This window comes from Dromaius novaehollandiae, unplaced genomic scaffold, assembly GCF_036370855.1.
Source record: "Dromaius novaehollandiae isolate bDroNov1 unplaced genomic scaffold, bDroNov1.hap1 HAP1_SCAFFOLD_41, whole genome shotgun sequence".
In the NCBI taxonomy this organism is placed as follows: Eukaryota; Metazoa; Chordata; class Aves; order Casuariiformes; family Dromaiidae; genus Dromaius; species Dromaius novaehollandiae.
Window position 1 is genome coordinate 2,098,967 of NW_026991492.1, and position 27,294 is coordinate 2,126,260.

The 27,294-nt window shown below is 52.9% G+C and overlaps 1 protein-coding gene across 1 annotated transcript; it reads left to right on the forward strand.

Annotated features, from left to right (window-relative positions):
• Nucleotides 1–389: 389 nt before the first annotated feature.
• LOC135326957 (olfactory receptor 14A16-like) lies at nt 390–23,064 on the forward strand (the record flags this gene model as incomplete). Its single annotated transcript, XM_064504597.1, has 4 exons — nt 390–851; nt 16,026–16,123; nt 16,456–16,599; nt 22,881–23,064. Coding segments are annotated over 4 exons (888 nt in total), but the record flags the coding sequence as incomplete, so codon positions are not given.
• Between the last annotated feature and the right edge of the window lie 4,230 nt (nt 23,065–27,294).

A 27,294-nucleotide genomic window follows, 5' to 3' on the forward strand; every position in this document is an offset into this window, starting at 1 on the left:
ATAGCAATATCTCCAACAGCAGCTCCCTGAATGAGTTCCTCCTCCTGCCATTCTCCGACACACGGGAGCTGCAGCTCCTGCACTTCTCACTCTTCCTGGGCATCTACCTGGCTGCCCTCCTGGGCAACGGCCTCATCATCACAGCCATAGCCTGCGACCACCGCCTCCACACCCCCATGTACTTCTTCCTCCTCAACCTCTCCCTCCTGGACCTTGGCTCCATCTCCACCACTGTCCCCAAATCCATGGCCAATTCCCTGTGGGACACCAGGGCCATTTCCTACTTGGGATGTGCTGCCCAGCTCTTCCTCGTTTTCTTCTTCTTTGGAGGAGAGTATTCTCTCCTCACTGTCATGGCCTATGACCGCTACATTGCCATCTGCAGACCCCTGCACTATGGGACCCTCATGGACAGCAGAGCCTGTGTCAAAATGGCAGCAGCTGCCTGGGGCACTGGTTTTCTCAATGCTGTGCTGCACACTGCTAACACATTTTCAATACCACTCTGCCAAGGCAACACAGTGGACCAGTTCTTCTGTGAGGTTCCCCAGATCCTCAAGCTCTCCTGCTCAGACTCCTACCTCAGGGAAGTGGGGCTTAATGTGGTTAGTGGCTGTTTAGGCTTTGGGTGTTTCGTTTTCATTGTGGTGTCCTACGTGCAGATCTTCACTGCTGTGCTGAGGATGCCCTCTGAGCAGGGCCGGCACAAAGCCTTTTCCATGTGCCTCCCGCACCTGGCCGTGGTCTCCCTGTTTGTCAGCACTGGCACATTTGCCTACCTGAAGCCTCCCTCCCTCTCCTCGCCAGCTCTGGATCTAGTGGTGGCTGTTCTGTACACGGTGGTGCCTCCAGCAGTGAACCCCCTCATTTACAGCATGAGGAACAAGGAGCTCAAGGATGCCCTGAGGAAAGTGATTTCATGGACATTTTTCAGCAGTGGTAACATTGCCAAAGCTCTCCACAAATGACTCCCACGGTATCCAATACCAGGACTGAGCATTGTTTGTTCACTATTGTTACTATGATTAGTAGTATTTGTTATCATGTTGCTGTGAAAATGCTTGGATTCATTTGACCTTTACTGAGACTGCTCTGTCTCACCTGGTGCCCACATAAAATTGTGTGTAACACTGGGTCAGAGCTGACTCCCTCACAGTATCTCTGAAATAAAGTAGGTTCTTTCTGGTGCAGAGCTTGAAGGCTGGGCTTCCTCCAAAGCTGGTGTCAAGAATAGGCCCAAGGAAATCATGACCAAAGGGGCTGCTGCTGATGGGGTTCTCCATGGGTTCAGGAGCAAAAAGCTCATGATCATGTAATGATCTCTTAGAGACCACGGCTGGATTTAGGACTCCCCCATCAGTGTCCAGTGACAGTGGAGGGGATGAATGGTCACAGATTTACATACCCAGAGCTGTGCCACATGTTAAAGCACAGTGTCTGATGCCTGTCCTTCTGGAGGGGAAGATGGAGGTGCCCGGAGAGCTCAGAAACTCTCCTGGGACAGCATGTTCTATGGGTGGGCAGTGAGAGGAGCCTCACAAAGTGAGAGGTCCTCCAAGGTGGAGTCAAAGATATAGTGCCAGAACAAGGTTTCCACAGGCAAAGGAGAGGCAGTGGGGACCCAGCTGGCACGGGGAAGGGAGCCTGGAGAGCGTTTCATGTCACTCTCTGTGAAATACCATGGGTAGGATCTAGAAGCACACCTGGACACAACTAGCACCCTTGGAAATGCTCCACAGTCGTTGCAAGCATCTGCCACATCTGCAGTCCCCCTGCAGGGATTAGAGGCTGTGATCCTCATTTGGTTGGGTCTGCTCCCACCCTGACCAGCACGGCCAGTGCAGAGTCATGTCATGGCCCTGTGGCCTCACAGCCTGCTCATTCTGCAGAGCAGTGCCGGCAGCTTGGGGCCCTGCAGAGCAGGGGAGGGGGTGTGGGAATGGCCAGCAAGATCAGAGGAGTGACTGGGAGAAATTAGAAGGAAGTGGAACTGGGCTTGAAAGTGTCTTGGAGAGAAAAATGCTGACGTACATCAAAAAAAAAAAAAAATCTTTCAGAGTGTGAGTACACTAAAGCGAGCTTATGGTGCAGAGCCAGAAGCCCTTGCTGTCCTGGTGCTCCACATGACCTGGGCAGTGCCTGAAGAAGGATTAATGCTCCCCACCCTCCCAGCTCAGAGTGCCATCATCCCTCCTGATGGTTCGCACCAAAAAAAAAAAAAAAAGGCTGGAACCCTTTGTGGGAGCCTGCATTGAAGGAAGCAGGACCCAGAAGCCATTTCAGTTTGCTGCTGTCCCTCAGGCCCTGTCCCCAGCACATGCCCTTTAGACAATCTCCCTCACCCTGCATGCTGGTCCTCACCCCAAAAGTCACATCCAGAAAGGGGTCCATGCCCAGCTGGAGGACCGTGCGTCCAGCTGTGACCCCCTGGGAGGACAAACCCTCTCCTGGATCCTCTGCGGGGCTGGCAGGGAGCATGCAGAGGAGATCCCGAGGCCGTCTACTCGGCCTGTAGACCATCCTTCTCCCATGGGAGACCTCAAGCAGAGTGCTTCAGGGCAAAGCTCCAGCCCAGCTGCTTGTTGCACGAACAGGGAGGAGAAGCTGTCCCAGGAAACTCCTCACACACCCAGTCCCTGGTACCAGCCATCTCCAGCACTGGCCATTCCCCATGGTCCTGGTGAGGGCTGATCTTTGAATGTGAGCAGCTCCGTCTGGCTGCTGGGCTCAGCACCTGGGTGGGGGGAATGACCACCCCGCTTGGCCTCTCTCCCTGGGCCCAGACCCCAGCAGACCCTGGAGCACGGCCTTCTGCTAACCCTGGGGGACAGGATGAGGGCTGGGCAGGGGCTGGGGACTGGTGGGAGGCTGCCAGGCAGGAGGGCCTTGGGGGAGGGGGCACTGAGGGCTGTCATGGGAACCATGCTGGGGGGACATCTCCCCACCCTGAACGCACCCTGTCCTGTGCGGTGCCTGCACAGTGGGGCCATGGGGTCACACGGAGGGCAGCAGGGCTGGGCCAGCGCAGGGACAGGAGGGAGACAGGAGCCACGACACTCCAGAAGCTCCCGACAGTCCTGGAGGGGAACCACTGCTGCTAGCAGAGTCGGGGATTTCTCGAGGGCTGCAGCCAGCGGCACAGGCTGCCAGGACTCCCAGACCCAGCACAGGTGGTTGGAGCCCAGTAACGCAGCTCACGGTGCCCTCCGTCCTGCGTCACTGTCCTCTCTCAGGCGCACTGCTGGGTGTGTCACTCCCTGCACAGGCAGGGAGAGGAGCCGCTGGAGGTCTGCTGTTCTCACCCCTGCTGATCTCAGCTCTGCCCTGGTGTCAGCCCACAGGCTCTGCCCTGGGTCACGTTATGTCTCCCTACACTCTCCTCTGAGACCATGTAGGGACCTGCAGCACATAGCTCTGCTTGGAGCTGGCCACCACGGCCCACCTGCACAGCCCCTGGAGATCCCAGCAAGGCTGTGCTTGGAGGTGAGGCTGCGATTGTCCTTGGTCAAAGCAGATGGGATGGTCTGGCTGGGGGCCAAGGGGAGGAAAGGAGAAGAGACAGCAAGGAGAAGATGCAGTAAGGAAAATTTCAGATGAGATTAAGGAAAAAAAATAAAGAAATAACCATGGTAGTTGAGCAGCACTGGAGCAAGGCCACAGGGATTTTTAAAAACTCTCCAGAGGAAAGCACTCACCAACCTGATCTAACTGTAAAGTTAGCCCAGCTCAGAGCAGACTGTGATCCTGGAGATCTCCAGCAGTCCCTCCCAACCCAAATCCTCCAGGAGGAAGGGGCTGGAAGGAGGAGTCCTGGGCAGGGGACACTGCTGTGGGGTTGAGGCCTTGCTGGCATTTGTACTGCCTGGTCAACTCTGTCCTCAGAGTCTCACAGGGAGTTAGTTCATCCTCAAAAGGAGTCTCTGCTCCATGGGCAACAGGCATCAAACCAGTGCAGAAGACTGCAGAAAAGTTCTCAGGAACATGTCAGGCATTCAGCCCCTTCGACTGCTGAGGTGTCCCCAGAGCGGTGCTTTGCATCCTGGATCTTGAGGGCTGAGAAGTCTTTAGAGCCAGGGCAGATGGGAGTCCCATGTCCTGGGCTCACAGGTTACAGGGCATGAGCAGGGCTGTACTGGCTGCAGGGAGGGAATCACTGCCTGGGGCAAGAGCAGATCCCCCTCTGCCCTCCCCTCTCTCTTCACATCCCACAACAGAGATTGTGTTTCCTGTGTTGGCCCTCCCTGCCAGGCTGAATTCCCAGCTGGAGGGAACACAGTCTTCACACTGGGGAAATGCAGCAGATCCCAGTCTCATCTAGAGGAGTGGGGTCCCACCACACCTGCAGGGTGGCCAGGGCTGCAGGCTGCAGACCCCACGCTGTTCCCAGCAGACCTCCTGCCTGGGGCTGGAGGGTGCCCAGCAGCAAGGCAGGCATGCCTGGGGGTCTGGTGCCATGGGGGTGGTGGCCTTTGGACCAGCCTCTGTCTGTAAGGGCCTCAGGAGCTTCTCCGCCTCCCTGTTAGTGGCAAAGTTAGTGTCCCAGCTTCTTCCCTCTGGAAAGCTCAGGATTTAATTCTCTGGAGAAAGGGAAAAAGGAAACCCTTTTGTCCAGGAGACTTCTACCACCCCATCAACCCTCTACTGTCTTCTCCTGCCAGATCACCCCAGAAGTCCTTTGGCAGGAGCATCTTTTGGTTTCTGACCCTCTCTCTGACCCTGCTGTGAGCAGCAGGTTGCACTACAGGCCTCCTGTGGCCCCTTCAACCTGAATTATCCTAAAAGCCTGTGACCTCAGGCCCCATTGCAAGCACAGAGCTAATGTTTCTGGGAAAGGAGTCATTTGTGTTTTATGTGACCATCTAAAAGAAGGCAGGTGAACACTTCCTCCTCCCCTTTGACTGTAAGGGCAGCCTGGGAGGCACTGCCTCAGACTTATCTACATCACCCTGGAAATTCTTTGCATCCACCTTTAACCACATAGAAGTCCATTGCCTGGACCCCTCCGTGGTGAGGGGAGAATGAGAAGGATGTTGACAGCCATCCAAGGAAAATGTGGTCTCCCTGCTCAGTGGAGCAGAGGACCTAGTGACAAAGACGGGGAAAGGATGAAGTGCTCATTGCCTCTTTTACCTCTTCTTTTACTGGTATTGTCTACTGCCAGGCCCCCAAGGCCTTTGGCAGCATCTATGTTAGCAAAGCCTCACCCATGGCAGAGGACGACGCAGCTGGGGAGGACTTTTGTCCAGTGGGCACACACAAGTCCATGGGACCAGACGGGAAGCACCCCAGGGTGCAGCGAGAAGTGGCTGGAGTCATTGCAACACTGCTCTTGACCATCTTTTAAATGTCAGGGTAACCAGGGAGGTTCCTGATGACTAGGAAAAGGCAGACCACATCCATCTTCCAGAAGGGCAATAGGGAGGATCTGGGGAACAATAAACTGGTCAGCTTCATCTCCAACCCTGGCAAGGTGATGGAGCAAATCCTCCTGAAAGCCATCTCCAAGCATATGAAGGAGAAGGGTTGGAAGAGGCAGCATGGGTTGACCAAGAGGAAATGGAAACCATGCCTGACCAACCTGATTGCCTCCTATTGTAGGACTAATGGCTTTGTGCACGAGGGGAAAGCAGGGGATTTTGTGAACCTTCACTTTAGCAAGGCCTTTGACACAGTCCCTCGTAGTCTCCTTATAGGCAAATTGTCGAGATCTGCTCTGGATCAATAGACAATAAGGCAGATGGTAGATTGGCTGGACCATCAGGCTGAAACGCTGTGCTCAGTGGTACAAGTTCCGAGGGGCAGTCAGTTCCTTGTGGCATCAACATGTGGGGCAGGACTGTTTAACATCTTTTTAATGGCCTGGACCATGGGATGGAGCGCACTCTCAGCACCTTTGTGGAAAATGCATAAGTGGAGGGAGCCCCTGAGCAACCCCATCTAGTTCCCTCTGCACTGACCGGGGGGTTGGGACTAGATGATATCCAGAGGTCTCGTCCACCCCAAGGGCTGTGATTCAGGGAACCGTTCCCTGTAAAGAGAGAAGAGGCAGAGGAAGAAGAAAGGACAGAGAGGCAGAAGAAGAGATCTGAAACCTGTCGATTTAAATAAAGCAGTTCCTCAGAACAGACTTTCTCTGTTCAGAATATTGGCAGCAAATGTATTTTGATGAAGAATGTGTTTATAGGTATGGAGACTCACATAGACGGACTAATGACTCTAGTGCATGAACATGGTACTACCAAGTCATAAAAAGGAAAAAAATATTTGGCAATGGTAAAAACTTTGCAAAGTTGTTGGAAAAGATTGGAGAAGATTTCAACTTATGACTGGAATCTACTTTTTGGGCTTGATTCATCTGACAACACAGAGAGGCTACTGCTGCCTGAGATGCCCTGGGGTAGCTCTGTTCCCATGTGGTACTGGAAGTTTTTGATCTGTCTCCTACGGGGCCTTAACTTGCGATTAGGAAATGTATCTCAAAACATCTCAACTTATTTCCCTCCATAGACTAGAAAGGGAAGTCTGGACAACTGGATTAGACAGAGACTGACAGGATCTGGCATGGGGTGAGATCAGCTTCCTCCCTGTTGTCCCCTACAATGAAGTCACACTTCACTGACCATGCAGGGAAGGAAAAGGGAGTGTGGCAAGATGTTTTCGGGACTCCTTTAAAACACCACAGTAACACGGGTATGTTGGCCATCCAAAAATAGAGCATTTCCTTGAAGCTGGTCCCCTGCTTTCCTCATCGGTTGAGAGAGCTCAACACCACAGAGTGTGACTCGCTCTGTGCAAAGAGTGCGGGGTGGCACAGAGAGCCTGGTCCTTACCCCAAAAGTCACACCCAGACAAGGCTCCATGCCCAGCTGGAGGATTGGACATCCTGCCGTGAGCCCTGGCAGGATGAGCCCTCTCCTGGTCCTCTGCAGGGCTGGCAGGGAGCATGCAGAGGAGATCCTGAGACCATCTACTGGGCCTGTAGACCATCCTCATCTTGTGGGGGGCCTCAAGCAGGGTCTGTCAGACCAAAGACCCAGCCCAGCTTGTTGTTGCATGAACAGAGAGGAGAAGCTGTCCCAGGAAACTCCTCCCACACCCAACTCCTTGTATCAACCATTTCCAGCACTGGCCATTCCCCACCGTAGTGAGAACACCTGTGGAAGACCTGGTGAGGAGTCAGGGACTGGCAGAGTACGTGGCAGCAGGCCCAGCGTGTGAAACTACACACTGACCAAATTCCCATCACGGCCAGGCATGCATATTCCCTTTTGTCAACAACATCTAACTGCTTCCCGGACAGTAGTTTCTCAAGGTTAGCACAGCTGAGATAGGGAAATGGTTCTAGTAGATTTAAGGGGACCTTAGGATACAATGAGTCGAGCCCTGCCTGGGTGTCCGACCCATGCATCCGACCCATGCCTCCAGCAGCCTCCCATCAGCAACCCCTCCTCACGGTTCCCGGGGCTCCTCCTTCAGTCTGTGGTGTAAGCCCTTTATTAAATCTATCCTGTTTAACCCCTTATGAACCTTGAGTGTCCCTCTCTGCTGGTATCCAACCCTCTCTTGACTGCCTTGAGGTCACATTTGGCGTAGTCGGCAGAAGACCAGTGTGGAGATGCCTCTTTGGGTGTGAAAGGACAAGAGGGAGGCGGGGAGCCACGTTCCTGGGTGGCCACTACGGGTTGGTGGTTACCCATGGCTCGCAGGCTGGCGGGGTGAGTCGCCCCACCGCATGGCCAGAGCTAGAGAGTGAGCTGGGAGTATCCCCAGAGCAGCTCCTGGAACTGGTTTCCAAGCTCCAGCTGGAAAAAGCAGGGCTGGCAGTGTGAAAGGCGACAAGGGATCTGGGGTGGATCCTCCTGACTGCTCTCCGCACCCTGGACAAGGCGTTACTGATGCAGCACCAGGGAAATCGGCAGCTGGGAAGCGATCTCAAAGCCGCTAAGGAGTCTTGCCAACCTACCCAGGAGGTTGCAACTGCAACCACAGATGGAGCTGACAAGCTGTAGCACCAACATGCTGTTTTGGCCACCCACATTGCAAATTGCTGGTGGTGACAGGGGGGTTGGCAAGATGTCCGTCCCCTGGCGGTGCAGGCCACTGGTGTGAAAAGTGCATTGGGATCCAGAATCTTGGGATGGGAATGTCTGCGACCCTGACGAGGCCCCCAGCTCGGAGTCAGACACAGAGCAGGAGGTGGACACAGCTGCCCGGCTGGTGGTGGAGCAGCCACTTACCAGACCGAATGCAGCCAATCTACAAGGGACCACAACTACCGGCGATTTTAAAGCCTCAGAGCTGCAGGATGTGCAGGGTGCTGCAGGCAGCCGCCCTGTGAAGGGTTCTTAGAGTGGCTGTTAAGGTTGTGGGAAGATGGGGCAGAGGCAGTTTATTTTACTAGAGAGGAGCTCAGCAGGATGGGGGCTCTGCCCCAGGGTCCCAGGAGAGCGCAAGGGGGATCCCCGACACCCACTGCCCCACCAGCAGTATGTACAGAGGGGGAGCAGCCAGTGGCACAAGCAGGGTCCTGGCAGCATTGCCCCCCGTTGCACCTGCTTAGCTCCACAGCGCTTGTGGACCAGGAAGGGATATATCTGCAGAGGACAGAAGCCTAGCGAGGAGTGGCAAATTGACTGCATTGGACCGTTAGCAGAGAGAGGCGGCACAGATATGTCCTGACCACTGTAGTTACCTGCTCTGGTCTATGTACACCCACGCCTGCACCACAGCCACCCAGGCTCACACCGTTAAGGCATTAGAAGTCTTCATTGGGTTATGTGGTTCCCCAATGGAAATGCAAAGTGATCAGGGCACTCACTTTCCAGGCAGTGATGTTCGGAATTGGTCTGGAGAGCGGGGAATAGCCTGGACATGTCACATACCCTGCCATCTGCAAAGGGCAGGATTGACAGAGCAAATGAACAGGCTGCTCAAAGAGCAGCTGCACAGATTGTCCTCTTCTGGTATTCTCAGGGGTTGGAGCAAAAACATTCGTCAGACAACTGCCTGCCTCAATGACCACCCACGCCGTGGCTCTATCCCATATGCTTGTTTCCAAGGGGAATCCATGGAGCGGCCGCATGTGCTTAGAGTGCAAGGGCTGCACCCCCAAGCCTGCCTCCCCATGTGAGCCATGCCCGGGAGTGCAGGGTTGGATCTGCAATTTCCACACAAAGAAATAACCCTGGAACTGGAGAGCCATTATCTCTTGAGTATGGGGTTGGTGGTCACCATACCTCAGGAGCATTATGGTCCCTTGGTGCCCAGCAGTAGTTTAGCTCTCCAGGGGGATGGACATGGCTGCTGGGGTGGCGAGGAGGTGCAGGTGTGCCCTGTGCAAAGGGGTGGCTGGAGTGCACAGGGCTTTGCCTTGGAGCAGGTGATGAGCCAGTGGAGACCTTGTAGGAAGGAGAAGAGGACACAGCAGTCTGGGTGACATCCTGTGTTTGCTAACGGCTGCCTGAGGAGGGAAGGGAAGTAGCTGAAACCTTGTGCAGGCAGCTGGGGGAAGCCTCATGGTCCCAGATCCTGGTTCTCACAGGGTAGTTTCACCCCCTTGAAATCTGCTGGAAGGGCAGTGGGCCTGGACACAAGCAGCCCAGGAGATTCCTGGAGAGCGCCAAAAACAATTTCTTGGCACAGGCGATCTATGAGCCAACACCGGCTGGACTCTGTCCGTCACAAGCAGAACTGGATGGGGATGTAAAGGTTGAGGGCAGCTATGGCTGCAAAGATTGTGGGATGGTGGAGACATAAGACAAGAAGCCGAATCACAGCCCAGGGCTGCAGGAGAGCTGATTTCAGCTAATAGAGGATGTGCTTGGCAGGATCCCCCAGGAGAGTTCCCTGGAGGGCAGAGGGGCCCTGAGCCCTCTGTAAAGACAGACTAGACAGAGGAAGAGAGGACAGAGAGGCAGAAGAAGATAGAGGAGACATGTCAATTTGAATGCAATAGTATCTCAGAACAAAGTTTCTCCATTCAGAGTGTTGCCAGAAAGTGTATCATGAAGAATAACATAGACATAGGTATACACATGTAAACTCACATAGGGTAATTTCTGCAGCGCATGCATATGGTGCTGCCAATCAAAAAGAAAGAAAATAGTCATTAGAATGTTTAAAGTTCTGAAAATGGAGATTTTTCTTCAGTTGTTGCATAGAGCTATTTTTTGAATACATTTAAGGCTATGACGAGAACTTTACATTCTGGCCCTTATAGACACATACAGAGGCCACTGCTGCTTGAGATGCCCTGTGGAGCTGTGTTCCCATGTGGTGCTGGGAAATGTGACTCAGGAACTATGGGGACCTTTCTGGAGCATTAGCTGGTCACCAGGAGAGGCATCTCAAGACCTCTCAGTGGGACAACTTATTTCTTTCCATTGACTAGAAAGGGAAGTCCAGACAACTGGGTTAGCCAGAGACATCTGCGCTGAAGGGGTCTGGCATTAGGTGAGATAATTCCCATCCCTGTTGTCACCTCAAATAGAGTTGCACTTCAGGACCATGCAGGGAATGAAAAGGATTTGTGGCTAGATGTGTAGGGACTCTTTTAAGACATCACTGTAACACAGGTACATTGAGATTGGTGCAAATTAGGCCATTGATAAATAGAGTGTTTTCACTGAGCTGATCAGCCTGCTTTCCTCTATCAGCTGTGACAGCACAACACCTCATGGTGTGACTTGCTGTGTGCAAAGAGCAAGGAGCAGCAAGAATGATCCTGGGCAGGGAGTGGTTTGAGGGGAACTGGACTTGTGCGAGATACATAAATAGTATTTTTAATAGTGTAGGCCTTCTGCAGCTCCCAGGGGCTCCGGTCTCCAGCAGATTCCTTGTGAGAGCTGCCAGGCCCAGGCAGGTGCCTCAGAAACACCGGGGCCTCTCCAAGTGCCACTGGGAGCTTGTGGTTGGACACCTGAGCTCAGCCTGGACAGGTGAAGAATTGTTTCAACATTTCAAAAATACAAGACCACTTTCATTAGCTCAAATGATTGGCTAATGTTAATGTCAATGTTTTGCTATGATGAAATAGTGGAAATCTTCAGGAAAGGTATTAATTTCAGGAGAAGAAATATTGATCTGTCCCTGACCTTCTTTTTCCACTGCTCTGTCTATCAGGCTGTGGATGTAATCTCAGTGATCTCTCACGTATTTCCACATGTCCTGATAAAATTCATCATTTCTAAAGGCATCTTTACATCAGACGATCTGGACATATGCACTTTCCATAATTTCTCAGTTTTCCTCTTCCCCTTGCTCTTTATCATTCAGATACCTCTCAGCTCTCCTGTTGCTGCTCTGAGCTTCTGGGAGTCTGAAGCTTGCCTCGTCTTTCAGCAGTCTCATTGTCTCTTTAGCCACCTCCTTTGTTCTGTTTTTTTTCTTTCCCTATCTATATTTTGAAAACATTTCAAGGAAGGTTATTTCTTGCAGGTGGTGAAGCTCACTGGAGGAAGCTTGGACTTAACATACACTTGAGGACAGTCTCTTTTATGAAGCTGTTTCAAAATTTATTTTTGTTTGATCACAATTAAGACAAATCCTTCTGTGCCTGTTTGCAGCTACTTCTCTAAGGCAAGCAGTGGGAGTTGGTGCACATGAGCTGTAACCTTCAGCTACAGCCTTGGGTGGAAAGAGGTTAGATTTTAAGCAGAGTGCTCTAAGTCCCCAGTGGCTGATGAGGGAACTGGCAGGGCTGGGGAGGAAGGTTCTCCATACATGTGTCCTATCAAAAATACTGCTAGTCCTACATGTCCAGGCTTCATTCGGAGACCCAGTGGGTCAGTATGAATTGGAGAATGTGGGTATCACTTATTCTGAAAACTGAAGAAAAAAGAAAGCTTCAGAAGCAGACATCTTTCTTTTTCAGGTGCTCATTGAAATCTGCCTAATCTCAATACACCCCTGAAAACTTTCTAATTAGCCACACAAGATCTGAAGAACTGAAGAAAATTATGGAAAGAGGCATGGCACCTTAGAGGGTTAATGACCCCTCGGGTGTACTTGGTACTGAGCCCATGAACTGCAGATGCTGAGAAGAGACTGAACAAACCTCTCAAGAAGTTAAATTCAGAAGCAAATCCCAAGTTTCTTGGAGTGCTAACAGGTCTCACTGAGGGCAATTACCAAGAAAGACTCCCCAGGGGCTGATTAGAGCAGAAAGCTGGAGGCCCTGATTGCAGGCAGGCAAAGGCAATGTGCAGGTGGCTCTGATGCCAGGTCAACCTTGCTGTGTGTTATCAAGCAGAGCAGCCAGGCAGTGACACCCAGCCCCTGGGTAGGGTGATCCTTTCCATCATGTATTGCTCAGGGCTCTTCCTGGGGGCAGTGTGCAGGTGGGGGTGTGCAATGCTGAGTGCAAGACCATGATACGGCACCTCCTGAGCTCCCAAGGGACAAGGAGGCAGCCAGGCCAGAGCGCTTTAAGGAATGGCGTCTGCTCGTAGGCCTTGGTGGCAGAGACAACAGCCATAGACAAGAGGACAAAGACCTAGTTCTATTAGAAGCTTTCCACCCTGGTAGTGCCTCTGGCCATCTCCACCACAGACTATCCTGTGCTTTCCCATGCCTGTGCATGTTTCCTTGCACACTGTAGACGCCCAACCTGCTTCCCCACCTTGCTCTCACCCCGAGATCTCCTGACCTCTCCTGATGTCTTCCTGTCCTCACTTGCTTTTCCTTGAAACACAAAGCCAGGGGCTGATCACAGACTCCCTCTGGGTGTCCTGTAGCACCACAGCTCTACCCTACAAGTGACATTTTCTTTTCCTAAAGTCACATCTAAACCCTACAGGCTGCTCTTTGTGGCTCTTTCTCCTTCTCATACTGTTTCCCACCACCAAGAAAAGCTCCATCATCTCTGAAACAACCCTTCAAGCAGTCACAGGCAACTACTCTACTGCCCTTTGCCTGCACTTCACCAGGTTAAAGAAGCCCAGGTCCTTCAACCTCTCCTCATGGACAGGGTTATTCCTGCCTAGGCACAGGACTTGACTGAGACTTCTCTTGTAAATCTTCATGAGGTACCTGTTGTCCGAATCACCCAAGTTCCTCAAGATCCTTCTGCACTGTAGCTCCTCCTGTGTCAAAACAACAAACAAACAAGCAAACAAACAAACAAAAAAGAAAGAAACTGAAACAGCATCAATGAGTTAAGGGTAAGCAGGGGTGGGGCCGATTGTAGGGGAAGGGATCAGGATGGTAAAGGAGACAACTTAAAAGGGGAGAAAGAAAAAAACCCAAGAAATTTGAAAGCAAAGTAAAGGACTGATCAAGGCTGTCTTGGAGACTGAGGTGGAGGGGACCTCAGGAGGCCTCTAGTCCAATCTCCTTGCTAAGAGCAGGCAACCACTCTACTGCCCTTCGCCTCCACTTCAGCAGGCTGAAGAAGCCTAGGTCCCTGAACCTCTCGTCATGGACAGGGTCTTTCCCGCCTAGGCCCAGGACTTGACACTTCTCTTGTAAATCTCCATAAGGTATCTGTTATCCAAATCACCTCAGTTTCTCAAGAACCTTCGGGACTGAAGCTCCTCTGTGTCAAAAAAAAAAAGAAAAAAAGAAAAAAAAAGGAAAAAGAAACACAATCCAAAACAGCCCCAATGGGTTAAGGGTAAGCAGGAATGGACTGATTGTAGGGCAAGAGATCAGGATGGTAAAAGAGACAGACTTGGGGGGGGGGGGAGAAAAAAAAAAACACGGATATTAAAAGTGAAGTAAAGGATTGATCAGGCTGGTCTTGGGGATTCCTGACAAGAAGCCCTGCATCTGAAAAATTCTGCCTGGAGGAGGACAAGAAAGCTGGTCTACTTCCACTGTCACAGGGCACCTGCGTGCTCCACTTCTCCCTGGCCTCCAAGAAGAGTACTACGCATTCACCACTGCCCTTGGAGCCTGATCATCCAACAAGTTCTTTAGACATCTGGTTGTCCACCCATCTAGACTGTGAATTTCCAAAATCTGTTCCACAAGAATATTGTGGAAGACAGTTTCACACACCTTGCAAAAGTCAAGTTGAAAGACACTTTCTACTCTCCAACCACAAATAGAGTTATTTAATCATAGAAGGCAATCAGCTTGGTGAGGCACAATTCACCCCGGGTAAATCCATGCTGACTCTTCACTGTCACCTTCTTCTCCCTCATGTGCCCAAAAATGTGTGGACTCACTCCATGACACACTCCTCACCAATTGTGGCTCAAAGGCCTGTCTTTCCCTGGCTTGTCCTCTGGGCCTTTTTTGAAGATGCATGTAACGTTTGCCTTTCTGCAGGTATTGGGACCTCACCCCATCTCCACCATCTTTCAAAGGTGATTGAGGGCAGCCTTGCTGTGACAGCTGTCAGCTCTCTCAATGTCCTTGGATGCAGCCGTTCCAGTCCCACTGACTTGTAGGGGTTGAGTTCTTGCAGGTCCCTCACTCAGACCTCATGCACTGTTGGTTGCTGTTCTCATCTGGAGACCAGACTCTAGGCACAACAGTGTGGGAGACCTTGTTGGTGAAGACTGAAGCCAAAAAGGCACTGCGCTCCTCAGACCTACCTGCATCTGCTGTTACGAGATTCTCTGCCGCCTTCAGCAAAGAGCCAACGTTTTCCTTTTTATCCTTTACCCTTACTGAAGCAGTAGCAGCTCTTCTTCAGGCCTTTGATGTCCCTTGCAAGTGTCTACCCTCTGAGAGCTTTGGCTTCCCTAACACCATCCCTACTTTAGTGGACAATGTTCTTGAATTCCTCCTTTTCAGCCTCTCCTTCCTTCCAATTCTTGTATGCTGCCTTATTGCCCTGGAGCTGAGTTGTGAGTTCCCGTTTTAGCCTGGTTTCCCCTTCTCACGCCTTTTATACTGCTGCCCTTTGCCTCCATTTCACCAGGCTGAAGAAACCCATGTCCCTCAGCCTCTCCATATGAGCCATGTGCTTCAGAACGATAACTCCTCTGGACCCTCTCTGCTTCCTTCCCATTCCTCCAGGACTAGGCAGCCCACCCTGGGACACACTATTCCAGATGCAGCCACACCAGTGCTGAGCCCAGGGGTATAACAATTCCACTTGTCTGGGTGCGCACACTCTTCCTGAAGCAGCCTCGTACGAAGCTGGCCTCATCTGCAGTGAGCGTGCACCCCTGGCTCATACAGCATCCCTCCTAACATCCAAGCCTATCTCCTCAGGGTCACTCCTCTGATGGTCACGTCCCAGCCTATCCTGATGCATGGGCTGTTCTGCCACTCTATGCAGGACCTGCCACTGCTCCTTGTACAACATCCTGAGGCCTCTGTTGGCCAAATCCCCAAGTTTCTCAAGGCCCCTCTGGACTGAAGCTCCCTTCTGTCAGCTGTTAAGGAGTGTGTGCAGATGCCTCATCCTGTCTTGCGGTGCCTCTGACAGCATAACGGCAGGAGGAACTGCAGGACACTACACATAATAAAAGGAGGTACCAGTTTAAAGGGACTGCTGGCAATGGTAGGGACCACCATGGCAACTCTCTCAGAAAGCTGAATGTACAAAGAAAATCCAGGGCCAATGGAGACAGGGCAAACTGCGACTGGCTGACAGCATGGGAGGGTATCAGGATGTTAAAAGCGAAGAATTTGGAAGGTGGAAAAGAGGGAAAAATGCAATAAAAGGCAAAGCAAAAGAAAATTCAAGGTTATTTGTGGGTAGCTGCTAAGCAGTCCTGAATCTGCATGACTCTAACTAAAGCAGGAGAAGGAGCATGCAGTTGATCTGCTCATACTTTCGTGAGATCTGCTTCCATGATCACAGGCAAGCTGAATGTTTTCCCAAGGTCAAGAGAAGACCTGGGGCGGAAGGAAATGCAGAATCATTCCATCTGAAAGGGACCTCAGGATGTCTCTGGCCCAACCTCCTTCTCACAGCATGGTCAGCTATGAGGTCCGATCAGGGTGCTCAGGGCTTTACTCATTTAGGACTTGGAGACCTCTGAGGATGGAGATGGCACAGCCTCTCAGGGCAACCTGCCCCAGTGCTTGGCTGTCTGGATTGGTTAAAAGTTTCTCCTTACACCCAGCCTGAACCTCTCTTGTTTCGGCTAATGCCCATTGACCTTCACCCTCACATCATGCACAACGGTGAAGAGGCTGGTTCCATCTCCTTGGTGACATCCTGGTAGGTATGGGGAGGCTGTTATTAGGTTTGCCCAAAGCCTTCTCTTCTCCAGGCTGAACAAACCCAGCTCCCTCAGCCTCCCATAGTGACAAAGTCAGCATTAGCTATGTGTGCCCAAGAGGTTTAAGGCTCTTCCAATCCTTCTGGATATTTTTGGATCAGCAAAGGACCTCATGGATGTTAGAGTGCAATCACCCTCCTACCGTGACTTTCTGCATATGTCATACTCATTTGGCATCATGTTGTAATGTGCAGGTGTTGTAGGCTGTGAAGAGGGCTCACTCTGGACAAGCAGTCACTCGTAACTAACCCTTGACCTTAAAACCTTTCAGGCCCAAGAGGCAACTCACACCACTAGGAGAGCCTGGCTCTGGGGAGGCCATGTCAGGTGCTAACCTCTGTGCAGGAAAAGAATTCCTGACTGCAAGAATTGTAGTAGCTATTGCCAGAGATAACAATATCACCAAATCATTCAGGTCGGAAGGGACCTTGAGAGGTTTCTAGTCCAACCTCCTGCTCACATAGGGATCAACACTGAATTCACACCAAGTTCCTCAGGGCTTTGTCCAGCTGCATCCTGAAAGCCTCCAAGAACAGAGAGTCCATAACCTCTCTGGACCCTTCTTCAAATGCTTTAGGATCCTCACTGATTTTTCTCCCTTATCTAGAATTTTGGCTGCACTTGTGTCAGTTTATGACCGTTGCTTCTCATTCTCCTGCCATGAATTGCTGTAAAAGCCTTGTTCTTTATTGGTGCCAACCTTGGGTTGGGAAGCTGCTATGAGTTCCCCCAGAAACCTTCCCTTCTCTGCACTGAACAAACCTGTTCCCTCAGCTTCTCCTCCCAGGGCAAGTGCTCCAGCCCCCAACCACCTTGGGTCCTGCCACTGAACTCACTCCATGTGATCAACAGTGTTCTACAGGGAGCCCAGCTGGATGCAGTATCTAGATGGGCTCTGACGAGTGTTGAGTAGAGGGGGCTAATCACTTCCCTTGATCTCCTGGCTGTGCTGCTGTTCATGCAGCCCAGGACACTGTGGCCTCCTTTGCTTCTAGGGCACGCTGCTGGCTGATGTTCAGCTGCCTGCCCACAAAGACTCCCAGGTTCTTTTCCAAAAAGCTGCTGCCCAACCAGGCACTCCCCAGGCCTTATCACTGCAGGGTGTCGGTCTACCCCAGGTGCAGGACCTGCACTTTCACAACATTCCTGACAGCCCATTCCACCTGCCTGCTGAGGTCCCTCTGAATGGCAGCCCTCAAACAAATGACTCTTCTTCCTGATTAGGTGCCGTCTACAAAAGTGATGAGAGTTGCATGCTCCAGGTCACTGATGAACCTGTCAGACAGGACAGGTCCCAGTACAGACCCCTGCATACTCCACATTTACCTGGCTTCCTGGTAAAGCATGACCCACACCAAAAAGCCCTTGGAGCTCGATCATCCAACCAGCTTTTTTACCCACTGGGTTCTCTACCCATCTTATTGTAAAGCCTTACTTGTATTCAAGAATATTTGTGGAGACAGGGTCCAACACCTTGCTAAAATCATGGTAAATGACATCCAGTACTTTCTGCTCCTGCACAATCACAGGTCTCTGCTCACAGAAGGCAATCAGCTTGCACAGGAATGATTTGTCTTCAGTAAGACCATGCTGACTGCTCCCAGGCACATTCTTCATGTGCCCAGAAATGTGAGGCAAGAGAACTGGCTGCATGACACACTCCTCACCAAAGTGAGGCTGAAGGGCCTGCAGCTCCCTGGCTTATCCTTGTGGCCTTTTTTGAAGATGGGCACAACATATTCCTTTTTCTGGCCACTGGGACCTCCCCTGATCTACACAACCTTTCAAAGGCGATAGAGACTGGCCTTGTTATTATATAGGCCAGCCCTCTCAGTGTCCTCAGATGCAGCCCATCCAGCCCCAAAGACTTGTATGGGATTGGCTCTTGCAAGCAATCCCTCACTTAACCCCCATCCACTGTTGGCTGTTTTTCTTCTCTGGAGCCCTGACCCTTGTCCATCCCATGCAAGAGCTCCATACATCTGAGATGTCCCTTCACACCAAGGGCATCCCCCCTGCTCATCTCCCCTGGCCATCTTGCCTGCAGAGCTTGCACCCTGCCATCACAGCCCTCCAGTCATGCGAGCTGTCCCACCACATTTCAGTTATTTCAACCATGTTTCAGGCCTGTGACAGCTTGTGCATCTCCATCTGTTCCTCTCTGTGCCCCTGGCTGCATGCACTTGTGTATATTTGGGTTGCAGAGCCTCAACTGTGACACAGGGAACAGATTTGTAATGGTGACACCTGTTACCACGAGCCAAGGACACCGTGTGTGCAATGGCCCCACTTCAGAGCAGAGACATGCTGGCATGGATAGCAGGCAGCAATGCAATGGTGAAAGGAGGTTCCCACTAAGAGAGCAAACCCTGCAGTGCCCAGGGCCAGGGAGAAACAGAGCTGGGCTGTGCAGCCCTGGCAGCAGAGACTGCTGCCTGAGGTGATTTGTAGCACCTTGGGGCCTGTGACAGAGGTGAATCCATCTCCTGGCAGGACAAGGTGCCACTGAAGAAGTCCCTGGGCCAAGGCAGCCTGTGATTTGGCCACCCTGAGGTCATCACTAGCCCATTCCCATGACATATCATCTGAGGGGTGAGAAGAGGTTCTAGGGGAGGAAAGCTAGAAGGTTTTAAGGGGCAGAGACTAGAGCAGAGACCTTGGTGTGGTGTGCATCTCCCATTTATGAAGCACGCTTGGCTGTAGATTGGATGGACTTGGCCTAAAGGCAGTGGTAGGATCCAGGTGTTTGGGCACTGGTAGGAAACCTAAGATGCCCTGGGACACTTGCCCAGCAACCACTCCAAAGGGGCATGGCTTTCCTATAGCTCCCATGCTGTATGTGCTAGAGACCTGTGGTTGTGCTGGACACCCCAGGCATCCGACATGGCCCTGCAGGCCTACTGCTGTGTCACTGAATCAAGTGTCTGCACTGGATGACATCAACTGTTTGCAATGTCGGGATCTGTCTGTGTCTCAGCTTCCTAGTGAGTGGAGCTCTGGGAGCAGTGGGCATCGAGTATCATTTCAGATGGCCAAGGCAATTCCCTACCTGGCTCCCAAGTCATGCTCTAGAAGGATGCAGGCCTCACACTTGCTCCATCAGAGCAAGCAGACACTGGCACATGCCTTGGACCACCTCTGTCCTCTTCCAGTGTCACCAGGTGTTTGTGTGTGAGCAGCTGACTCCTGATCTCACATGCAGACATCCATGCTGTGCTCACTTCTGCCTGGGCAAGGGCAATCCCACCTCCTGGCTGCTTTTTGTGGAGTTCACAGGAAGGATCTGAATCCTACGCCAGGCCAGGGCCTTCTAAAGCAGCCCGAGAAGCCCAAACTGACTCATCTGAAACAATACTTGAACAATGGGAAAACAAGCTCTGCTTCTGTCCCCATCTAGGTGTCCTGCCTAGTAAAGAGAAGGGGATAGGGGCTTTCTGAGTGGGACATTTCCACCTCTTGCAGATAACCATCCTCTGGTGAGACAAATTGCAATGCTAGAATCACTCTCTCTACACTGTTTAGAGAGGGAGCATCAGTGATTATTTTGGTTTACCTCAGTGAACATTTCCCAGGAGGAGGGAGCACAAGGGACAGAGAATTTCAGACCTTCAACTGGGCCCCTGCTCCTGAGTGGGGCCAGGCTCCTGGGATGGAGGGAGCTCATGGCAACCTGGCAGCACTGCCCAGACACAGCTGTGTGCAGGAGCAGCTCCTCTGCAAAGAGCAGCAGGGCTGCGGGCACTGCCTGCTGCTGCTGACAGGAGATGAGAGAAGGCAGAGAGAAGTGCAAGGCAGTGTGGAGTGGGAGGACAGAGGAGAGCTCCTTGTGGGAGAAACCTTCACAGCCCTTGACACGGTAAGTCTCTGGCTGCAGGGCAATGCTACTGAGGTTCCTGGAGGGGTCTTCTGAATCCATCCCATCCCATGACTGATAGGCTTTTTAAGGATCATTCTCACGGCTCCTCCGGTGCATAAGCAGAGGAGGAGATGCTTCAAAGGAGGGATTCCCTGACACACAGGCAGAGGGACAGGGCATGCTGCTCCCTTCTCCCAGGGACCCTGCATGGGTGTGAAGCCGGGGTGTGCACACACGTCTGCCTAGGGCTGTAATTCAGAGCAGTGTCCCTGTTCCCCAGGGTGCTGTGTGCCCAGGGCAGTGACTCTGCCGCCTGCAAGAATCAGCACTCCGCCTGCCCGGGGAGCTCCCTATGGTGCTGCAGGACAAAGCTTTGGGTGGGAGGAGCAACCCCCAGCTTTTCAAGAGGAATGTTTACTTGAAAGAGAAGGAGCTTTCCTTCTAGTGTCTGTGCTTTCAGGTCCCTAATTTTGGCAGAGAGTGAACGAAAGGGCGGGGGGGGTTGCTTTTTTTGGTTTTGTTTTGGTAAGGACCTGAGAGATTAATAGGTCTGTGAGAAACCTCAGCAAGCCCCTTCAGCTCCACCTCCAGCAGCACCTTTGTGGCCATGGTCAGTCCCTCCAATGCAGACACCCTCCTCTGAGCAAGCCCCCTGTGTCTCCCCTCCACCCAGCAGAGCCTCTGCCCTGACAGCCATGGGGTCCAGGGCATGAGCGTCCTGTTCTGCAGCCAGACCTCCGTCAGAGGAGAGGGGCCTCTCTCCTGCCATGGGCTCATTTCATGCTGCTGGACAAAGGGTCTGAGAGCGACTGCCCTGCAATGTCACCGTCTTTGAGGTGGCATGCCCAGCTGGATAAGGTGAAGGCTTTCCTGAGTGCCCATCTGCCTCTCTCTCCTTGCCTGCCTTGGCAGTAAGATCATGGTGTTGCTCCTTGTTTCTCCTCCTCTCCATGATGCTCCTGTTCTTGCTTTTGGGCTCCCTGGGGTTAGAGAGGTTTCAGCTGCAATTCAGACACTGATGCTGCAAATTGTGGAACAGAGGGATCTGCATGGGAATGAGGTTTCCCCAGCCCCCTTCTAAGCTGTGCGGCTCCAGGAAAGGCAGTCCGTGGGGTTGGGAAATGAGCTGACTCTCCCTTAAGGAGAGCCCACCTTCAGTCCTGATGGTCCTTCGACTGTTTCTCTATGTTGTGCTGCCAGGCTGCAAGCTGCACTCTAGAAAGGCACAGCTGTCTCATAGCACCTCTGTGATATCTGAGAGACAAATGAAGGAGCAGCAGAGATGCTGAGAGTATGGAGATGGTGGTGGGAGGGTGTAAGTGGGCACCTGAGAAGAGCCCTGTGTGTCCTTGGCTAGAAGGGGGGTGTGGAGACCTCCCTCAGGGGCCCTGAGAAAGGGTGAGAAGTTTGGAGACCTGCACTTTGAACCTGGACTCCTCTGCAGTCAGCAGGGTCTGGTTTCTTTTTAGGGTAATATCATCCTCCAGCTCAAAGAGGTGAGAGGACAGGACAGCTCAGAATGAGACTAATAGACAGATGAGATGTCCTCACTCTGCAACAAGGGACAGTGAATCCATTTTTCTCAGGACTCACAGTAGAAATGCCAAGGATTTCTACCTTTGAGGAACACTGCCTAGGGCTGACATCTAAAAGAAAATAAAATCCCTACAAAATCCCTAAAACTCTGTTCCTCAAACCTCATCCTTCAGAATTGGGAGTGAAGACTCTGAAAAGCTCTTCTACATGGCAAGTGGATTTCACCTCGCAGGAACTGTGACTGTCAGGGCTAGTCACCCCCATTCCCCTGTTCCCACTCCTGCGTAGCAGGACTGAGTCCTCTGGAGCCCACGGGCAGAGGTCTCTACTCCTCACGGCAAGCTCAGCCAGTGCAAAGTGGAGCTCAAGCAAGGGAGCTGCACAAAGATCCTCTCAGTAAAGAGAGAAGGAATGTGTGTGTGTGTGTGTGTGGGGGGGGGGTTGTATGAGTACTGGAACATTCTGGGGATTTTTTTTGCTTGAAAAAAATCTCTCCTAACTTGTCAATGTCTTTTCCTCTTTGGACAGTCCCCCATGCCTGGAGATAGCAAAATCTCCAACAGCAGCTCCCTGATTGAGTTCCTTCTCCTGGCATTCGTCAACACACGGGAGCTGCAGCTCTTGCACTTCTCACTCTTCCTGGGCATCTACCTGGCTGCCCTCCTGGGCAACGGCCTCATCATCACAGCCGTAGCCTGCGACCACCGCCTCCACACCCCCATGTACTTCTTCCTCCTCAACCTCTCCCTCCTCGACCTTGGCACCATCTCCACCACTGTCCCCAAATCCATGGCCAATTCCCTGAGGGACACCAGTGCCATTTCCTACTTGGGATGTGCTGCCCAAGTCTTTTTCCTTGTCTTCTTTATGTCAGCAGAGTATTCTCTCCTCACAGTCATGGCCTATGACCGCTTTGTTGCCATCTGCAGACCCCTGCACTATGGGACCATCATGGGCAGCAGAGCTTGTGTCAAAATGGCAGCAGCTGCCTGGGCCAGTGGTTTTCTCAATGCTGCCCTGAACACTGCTAACACATTTTCAGTTCCACTCTGTGAGGGCAATGTCGTGGACCAGTTCTTCTGTGAAGTTCCCCAGATCCTCAAGCTCTCCTGCTCAGATGCCTACCTCAGAGAAGTTGGGCTTATTGTGGTTAGTCTTTGTTTATTCTTTGGGTGTTTCATTTTCATTGTGGTGTCCTACGTGCAGATCTTCACTGCTGTGCTGAGGATCCCCTCTGAGCAGGGCAAGCACAAAGCCTTTTCCATGTGCCTCCCGCACCTGGCCGTGGTCTCCCTGTTTGTCAGCACTGGCATGTTTACCTACATGAAGCCCCCCTCCCTCTGTGCCCCATCTCTGGATCTGGTGGTGGCTGTTCTGTACTCGGTGGTGCCTCCAGCAGTGAACCCCCTCATCTACAGCATGAGGAACAAGGAGCTCAAGGAGGCCCTCAGCAAACTGCTTCAAGTGGTACTAGTTCAGCAGCAATAAGCTGCCCATCTCTCCTCACATATCATTTCCAATTCATCTCAGGCAACTCTTTTGTTTTGAGTGCTCTCTCTGTGACAGTCATGTTTGTGAACAAATGTTTGAATGCATCCCACTTCTCCAGAGACACAAACCCCATGTGTCTGACTGAGAGGCCTTTTGTAAATCTGCCCCTCACTGTTTCAGAGCTGGCATCTCAAATAGCATCTCTGTAATAAAAGAGGATTTTCTCAGTACTGTGCCTGAAGGCTGGGCTCTTCTTCCCAAACTGGAGCCAGGAATGCACTCAGGGATTTGCACCCAAAGGCCCTGTTGCCATGCCTGGGTTTTGCATGGGCTACGGGGCATCAGCTCATAGAGTGATGCGTTAGGGAATGAGGGCTGGATTCAGCTGTCCCTTGTGGATGCCCAGTGCCCCTGGAGAGGGTGAGTGGTCAAGAGGTGTCTGCCGGGGACTGTCCCACATATTACAGGGCTGGTGAGAGATGCCCATGCTGCTGGAAGGGGATATGGAACGACCCAGGGAGCACAGGGGATCTGCAGGGCCAGCGTGTGCCTGGAGTGGGCAGTGAGTGCTGTGCTGGGGAGAGGGGCTGCCCAGAGGGGCTGCAGGCAGCCAGGGTCAAGGATCTCTGGTCATGAGAGCAGTGGAGACATGGAGTGCCTGGCCTCCATTTCCTTGTGCCATTGCTGGCCCCCAGGTGTGGGGCTGATGGGGAGGCTGACACCCCTCCCTGTCCCCCCAGCAGCTGCTGTGCCCTGCAGAGGGGCTGGGGCTGTGGGGTGAGTGCCCAGAGCTCTGCAGCCCCCTGCCACAGGCACTGCTGTGGGACCACCCCAGCCTGGGCTGCTTCACTGGGCTAGGCTGAGGAGAGGGCAGGGGAGGTGGGGAGAGCTGGGGAGGGTCTGGTCTGGTCTGGAAAGGGCCTGGGAGAGGCAAAATGCCAGCAGGCAGCTCCCATGCGTGAATGGTGCCCAGAGCATGGGGAGGAGCAGGGAGATTGGGGCGAAGACCCCTGTCCTCAGCTGCACAGCTGGGGCACTGGACAGGTGATGCTTTGGTGGGTGGCCAGGCTCCAGGTTCAGGGTAGATGCCAGGTCGAGGGTAGGAGCTCCGGGATTTTCATGGGCTTCAGTGCAGCTGTGACTGTGATGCAGGCAAGTGGGCAGAGCCAGGCACATGCAATTGCAAAGGTTGGGGGTGGGAAAGGCAGTGTGGGGGCTGGTGAAAGCCCTCCCTCTCCTCTGCATGGGGAAGAGCGTCCCCAGGTGATGCTGGACTCCACTTTGGCTGAGGGGAGGGGAGCACAGGGCAGGGTGGAAGAGGCAGACGGAGCCTCTCCTGATGCATGAGGGAGTTTTCCAAAGCCCAGGACTGAGCCAGGCACCTTTGGATCTTCCCCCTGAGGCTCTCCCAGCTGGGCTCATTCTGCCCTGCCCTAGGAGCTCTCATCCTGCTGCCAGTCGAGCCAGAGCAGAGCTTGAGGAGCAAGAATTCACGGAGTCACAGAAGTTTCAGTGGGGAGGGACCTCTGGAGGTCTCCAGTCCAACCTCCCACACAAGGCGAGGCTGGTTGGAGCCCTACAGTCCTGTCTGGTGATCGCTGGACTGTGCCTGACCCTGGTTACCATCCTCAAACCTGCTCTGCTCTTTTTTTCCAGGCACTGGGGGAGGGCACCTCCCGTCGGTGGGGCACTGCCCTGCCTGCCTTGTCGGCACCCTTGACTCCTGGCTCTGCTTCCCACACAGAGCAGCCTCACTCTTATTGCTCCTGACAACATACTCTTTGTAGCAGGATCCCTGTCACAAATGGTGCATAAACACTCGAGCTCTGACACAGAAAAGCCTGCTCTCCTAACTATGCATCATAAAATCAGACCCCAGTGCCTGCGCTCGCTTTTTCATCCAGATCAGACTTTCTGTGCAGTGGTACCTGGGGAGGGGGTGCAAATCCAAAGCCCTCCTTGCACCTTCAAATTGTCTGTCAGGCAAAGGTTGCTGCTGTGGACATATATGGTCACCTTCTGTACCTACAGCCTTCTCTGGGATCTGCTCAGTCCCAGCTTCCCTTGCCAAGGCTTTTGTGACTGTAGTACAGAAGCAGGTCCAAGGCAGAAACGGGGAGTCGGTTCAGTGGCACGGAGACAAGGTGAGGTCAGGATCCGAGAGGTGCAGGGCCAGGCACAGGCGTGTCCATGGCATAACTCAGGTCAGGCCCAAGGACAAGGGCAGCAGCTCCCTAGCAAGGGCTCAAGGCCTTGCTATGAGGCTGGTCACTCTCTGCCTCCCCTGCTCTTGTGCCCAGCAGATCCCCCTCCCTGTCTGCCTGCAGCCCCTCTGGCAACTCCTGCTGCCCCAGGGACACAGCAGCCTGCCCCGTTCTGGTGACTAGGGAAACCTGTTTCTCATTCTCATTTCCTATCTCTGAATGCTGCCCTGCTCCTCTCCTGGGGCATCCCTGCTCCCCAGAGAGCCTTTCCCAAGTCAGTGTGTCAGTGCTGGCCTGGCCATTCCTGCACCCCTGCCCTGTGCTCCCCGCAGGGCCCCAGGCTGGTGGTGCTGCTCTGCAGAGTGAGTGAGCTGTGGGGCCACGGGGTGACTCCTGACTCAGCTCTGGCCATGCTGGTCAGGGCAGGAATCAGACCCAGCTGGACAGGGATCACCACCACTGATACTGCTGGCACCTGTCTGTGCTCATGGAAGGTGCTCAGAGTGACCCCAGGTCACCTGCAATGGCAGGAGATGTGTTTGGGTGGGCACTAGCTCCAGCCTGTGGTGTTTCACGCAGGGTGCAGGAATCACTCTCCAGTGCCCCTTCCCTGGGACTCCTGGGTCCCCACTGCCTCTCCAGGGATTGCAGAGCCCTCGTTTCCCCCTACATCCCTGGATTTAGTGCTTTACCTTCTGGTTACTGCACCATGGACCATCCCTCACTTTGTGAGGCTCCACTCACTGCCCACCCCCAGGCACACACTGTCCCTGGAGACCCCATGAGCTCTCCTGGGGGCTCAGATTGCCCTCCAGAAGGATGGGCATCTCTCATCAGCACTGTCACCTGTGGGACAGCCTGGCACAGGTGATTCAGAGACCATTCCCCATCTCCACTCGCACTGGTCACCGAAAAATGAGCTCTGAGTGCAGCCCTCTGTTGCTAACAGATCACCCAGGTGCTCGGAGCTCATCCCCTACAACCCATGGAGTCCACAAACAGAACGCTAGACCCCTTAGTGGTGCAACCCCTTGAGTGTATTTTTGACTCCATCTTCTGAAGAAAGGCCAGACTTCAGGCATGTCACACAGGAGATCCTCTTTTATTATGGAAATGTTGTTCTGGAGGTCAGGTCTGGCACAAGGGTGCCCAGGGCCTGGTCCTGCCTGAGCTCACAGAAATGCACAAGGAAGCACCATGTTACAGGAGCGCTTAGGCCATGTACACACACGAGAGCACAGCAGGACAGTGTGGAAATTAGGAGAACAGCCTTGAAAAGAGAAAGTCCTGCTGCTGTTGGTGGACGAGTCTGCAGGAAAGCTGCAGCCCCCACTCCAAAGCTACAGCAAGGATATGCCTGCTGTGGCAGTAGGGATGTAGGGAGTAGTAGGGATGGTCCTGAGGAGCAGAGGGTCTGTCCCCACAAGCTGCATCCAGACTCTCCTCCCTTCTGCTCCTGCTCCGCTGTGAATGTTGGAGCACTGAAGAGGGAAAGGACCAGCCCATGGTGACAGCTGTCTGCCACCCTCGCAGGAGAAGGGTGTGAGATCACACCCTGAGTGTGCCTAGGAGATCTGGGCTCTCCTAATGGACATCGGACTTCTGGTCTCACCCTGTCAGTGCTCATCTGAGCCTGGCTCTGGGCCTCTGAGCATCCTTGGTGTCAGTGCCGAAAGAGACACTGCAAAGGGAAACCCATTGCACTGGGGGCATCCGAGGGAGCTCAAACTAGTGGGCTCTGAGGTTCCCCCACCTCTGCTGATGAAGGGGGAAGCCTGGCTTCCTGTTTCAACATGGTCTCTGGGTCAGATTCAAAGGAGAGATTCCAGAGGAGACATGACATGAACTGGATATTTTTCTTTGTTTTTACTGTAGATGTAAAAGAGAAAAGTAAGAAAGAAATAAATGCACAACACACACCCTTGATGCCGCATATCCTGGTGAGTGAATGAATGTGGGACAGCTACTGATGCTGACCTTGTTGCCACTGGATCACTTTCCTCAGTGCCTCCTTGAGCTCCTT